Source organism: Vipera ursinii, assembly GCF_947247035.1.
Source record: "Vipera ursinii genome assembly, chromosome: 5".
Taxonomy (NCBI): domain Eukaryota; kingdom Metazoa; phylum Chordata; class Lepidosauria; order Squamata; family Viperidae; genus Vipera; species Vipera ursinii.
The window spans coordinates 29313852-29317855 of record NC_139518.1 but is presented as its reverse complement, the minus strand read 5'-3'; the positions used below and the strand labels follow the sequence as shown (position 1 = coordinate 29317855).

Below are 4004 nucleotides of genomic sequence, written 5' to 3'. Positions count from 1 at the left end.
TTGACTGCTTGGCTGCTGGTTACTACTAGACCTGGGCTCTGGGTTACTGGCTTCAGATGTACTGTCTTGTGTATTAGGTTGTGTTTGGGATTCAGTGGTCACTGGCCTACTTCGCAGGGGTATTTCCCAATCAATTGGACTGAATTGTTGTTGTTGGGCATCAGGGAATGTGTCATCTTGCCCAAGCTCTACACCGCTTTCTGGCCTAATGTTGTCTGTACTGTTTCCCCTTACTGAGCTTTGGTCCCCCTCAGCAGGCACACACCCACTAGATCTTTTCCTCAGCTGGTCTATGTGTCTTTTACAGATCCTATTCCCTTCCCCCTCAATGATGTATGATAGGGGACCTAAGATTTCAGTTACCACCCCTGGAATCCATTTGTCCCCTTGGGCGTAGTTCCTGGCCCAAATCAAGTCCCCCACTTCAAATGTTCTGTTAGGAATGTCTAATTCAATGTTTGGTTGGAGTCTGTCAGGGTGTAATCTGTCCAACTTGGTCAATATTTTCCTGCCCCACCTCATTTCAGCTGGACTTTTCCCTGTAGCCGAACAAGGGGTTGTGTGCTGAGCCAACAAGAACTCAGCTAGTCTCTGATGCCAGTCACCTCGAATGATTCTTTTAAGCGCGTCCTTCGTGGTCCTCACATTCCTTTCAGCCAATCCGTTGGTGGAGGGGTGGAAGGGTGCAGAAGTCTTGTGCTTAATCGAGTTGGCCTTGAGGAAATCCTGAAATTCAATAGATGTGAATTGTGGCCCGTTATCAGACACTATTAAATCCGGCAACCCATGAGTGGCAAAGAGGCCCCTTAATGCCTGTATTGTTCTGCCTGCCGTTACTGAACTGACCGGTACTACTTCTAGCCATCTAGAGTAGCTGTCGACCACTACAAGGAACGTTAACCCCTGGAAAGGTCCAGCGAAGTCAATATGAATCCTGGACCAAGGATTCCTAGCTAGCTCCCATTTATGTGTGCGGATGTGTTGTTGTTCAGGCCTGGAACGTTGGCACAGATGGCAATTGGCAACGCATTCCTCAATGTCGTGGTCCAATCCTGGCCACCACAAGTGACTCCTAGCCAGGGCCTTCATCCTTACTATTCCAGGGTGTCCCTCATGCAATTCAAATAGAATAGCTGATTTGTGGATTTCCGGAATTACTACACGAGTTCCCCAGAGTAAGCAACCCATATGAACTGATAGTTCATCTTTCCTTCTGAAAAATGGACTGTATTTTACGTCCGGGTTGGCGTTGGGCCAACCGCTCATGACCCAGGCCATTACTCTCCTTAAGATGAGGTCCTTATTGGTTGCCTCAGCTATGTCTTTAGCAGTTAGGGGCAAATCAGGAATATCTTGTAGGGACATTACTTGTCCCACTGGGGCAGGGTCCTCCTCTGTTGTGCTAAGGGGCAATCTGCTAAGAGCGTCTGCGTGACCCATGTCCTTACCTGGTCGGTATTGGAGGGAAAATGAATATGCTGAGAGGAAAATGGACCATCTCAGCATCCTGGGAGACATAATTTGGGGAGTCTGTTTAACTGTGGTAAACAGTCCCAGCAGGGGTTTGTGGTCTGTCAGTATTGTAAAGTTCCTGCCATACAGGTAGTCGTGGAACTTTTTAACTCCTGCCACTATGGCTAAAGCTTCCCTGTCTATTTGAGCATAGTTCCGCTCTGCCTTGGTTAGTGTGCGGGAGTAGTAAGCAATGGGTCTTTGTATTCCCTGGGTGTCTAAATGGCTGATTACTGCCCCAACGCCATAAGGCGAAGCATCGCACGCCAGGTAGATTGGTCTGTTTTCTATAAAGTGGGTTACAGTTGAACTACTGGAAAGGATGTCTTTTAAGGTCTGGAAACTCGCTTTGTGCTTGTCTTGCCAATGCCAAGGGGTCTTCTTATCTAAAAGCCTGTGCAGTGGTTCTGCAATGGCAGCCTTATGTGGCACAAAAGTGTGATAAAAATTTACCAAGCCTAGGAAGGCCTGTAGCTCCGCCTTGTTCCTTGGTTCAGGAGCCCCTTTTATTGCTTTAATTTTTTCAGGGGTAGGGTGGACTCCGCTTTTGTCAATCCTGAACCCCAAAAAATCAGTGGATTTAACCCCTATGCTACATTTTTCCTTTTTTAATTTTAATCCAGCCTTTCTAAATCTACCCAGTACCTGTTCCAGCCGCTCTACTAACATTCCTTCATCTTTTCCAGCTATTAGGACATCATCAAAGTAAGGGCATACTCCAGGTATGCCCTTTAAGGTCCTCTCCATCACTTCTTGGAAGATGCCTGGAGCTGCTGCAATTCCAAATTGCAGTCTGTGGACTCGGAACGCCCCCTTGTGGGTAACAATTGTCTGTGCCTCTGCAGCCTCTTTGGAAACAGTCAACTGTAAGTACGCATGCGCCAAGTCGAGCTTGGTGAAGATGGCGGCGTCCTGGATCGTGGCGAGGACCTGCTTCACCGTCGGGACCGGGTAAGCATGCTTTTTCATTCCAATGTTGAGGGTGGCCTTGTAGTCGGCGCAGATTCTCACATCCCCATTGGGTTTGAGGGGTGTGACAATCGGCGTCTCCCACAAACCGCCCTCAACAGGTTCTAAAACTCCGAGGCCTACAAGCCGGTCGAGCTCGGCCTCGATTTTTTCTTTTAAGGCAAAAGGTACCCTCCGGGCCTTTAGCCTGATTGGATTTACTCAGGGGTCTAGGTTAAAATTAATGGGGGGCCCTTTGTACTTGCCTAGAGATCCATCGAATACGTCTGCAAATTCTTTGCAGACGGATTCGAGGGTCTTATTTCTAATCACTGAATTTATTCCCCCTATCCAAATTCCCAGGGCAGGAAACCAATTAAGCCCTATTAAGCTGGTCCTATTCCCCTCCGTGACTATCAAATCTAAGACCCCCTTAAACCCCTTAAAGTTTACTCTAAGGCTGGTCTTTCCTTTTACGATTATTGGACTTTTTTGGAAGTCCATTAATTGAATATTTGTTGGACTAAGTGGAATTCTTTTTCCGCTTAGTTGTTCAATTTTCTCAAGGGTTTCAGTGGAAATTATCGACACTGAAGCCCCTGAGTCGATTTCCATTCTGCAAGGGACCCCTTGCAGAAGGACTGTGATTTTTAATTTTCCGTCCGGAAAATTGTGCCCCCTTCCCCGCCGTCTCCGATTGACTCGGGCCACCTCCCTTAGGTTTGGAAATTTCACCCGGGTTTTAGGGGTCTCCTTGCCACTAGCATTAGGGGTTACCTTACCCTCTGGCCACACATCGACTTCGTTCAGACGGGTGTCCCGAACGCGGTTTCTGCAGATGGCCTGGATGTGGCCGGTCTTGCCGCAAGCCCTGCACTTGGCGGTACGGAATCGGCAGGAAGCGCGGGGATGGTTGCCGCCGCAGCTGCCACATCGGTTCTGGGTTTCGTTGTCGCGCGGTCTGGTTGCGGTGTCCCGCCACGGTCGTTGTGCCCCGGTCGGTGGTCTTTGCGGTGTTGCGGGTTGTTGCCGGCGGCCAGGTTCAGGCCCCTCGCTTCTGAGTTGTCTTGGTGCCATCTTTCCGAATCGCCTGGAGACTTCGGCGATCTCTTCCTCCCACTGCTGATCCACCTCCCCGCAGTCCACATAGCCCTCTTGGTTAATTTCGGGTGCTGCCGCCATGCTACTGCGGGGGGGGTCGCGATACCCGGTTGACTCATACGTTAGGAGTTCGTCGAGCACTTCCTGTAAATCGCCGGTAGGTTTGGCGATTATTCTATTTTGTAATTGTTCATCACGTAAGCCCCGCACGACTCTGTCCCGAATTCTAATTTCTAAATTATCGTATTTGCAACGTACTGCGGCTTCCCTGACGGCAGCGACGAATTTCTGTATGGACTCCCCCGGTCTCTGATTTCTCTTTTCGAAGATGCGCCGCCAAAAGAGTTCGGACCTTCGGGGAGTAAAGTGAACCTTTAATTTTGCGAGGAGGTCGGCATAGGGCACGCTGGAGACTGGTTGTGGCTGGCACAGCCCGACAGCAA

At 49.5% G+C, this 4004-nt stretch overlaps 1 protein-coding gene across 1 annotated transcript; it reads right to left on the bottom strand.

Moving 5' to 3' along the window:
* Positions 1-200: 200 nt before the first annotated feature.
* LOC310641328 (uncharacterized protein) lies at positions 201-3742 on the bottom strand. Its single transcript, XM_083364294.1, has 2 exons — positions 3243-3742; positions 201-726 (listed from the first exon to the last, which is right to left on the bottom strand). Exons 1-2 carry the CDS (start codon positions 3640-3642, stop codon positions 701-703), a joined length of 426 nt encoding a protein of 141 aa, XP_083220420.1. The 5' UTR covers positions 3643-3742; the 3' UTR covers positions 201-700.
* Positions 3743-4004: the final 262 nt, after the last annotated feature.

What these genes read in the sequence shown, in the direction of transcription:
- LOC310641328 (XM_083364294.1), bottom strand. Translation starts at nt 3,642, where the DNA reads ATGGCGGCAGCACCCGAAATTAACCAAGAGGGCTATGTGGACTGCGGG. An exon ending in AGTCGATGTGTGGCCAGAGG is followed by an intron (nt 727 to 3,242) that starts GTAAGGTAACCC and finishes ATTGAATTTCAG; the next exon opens with GATTTCCTCAAGGCCAACTC.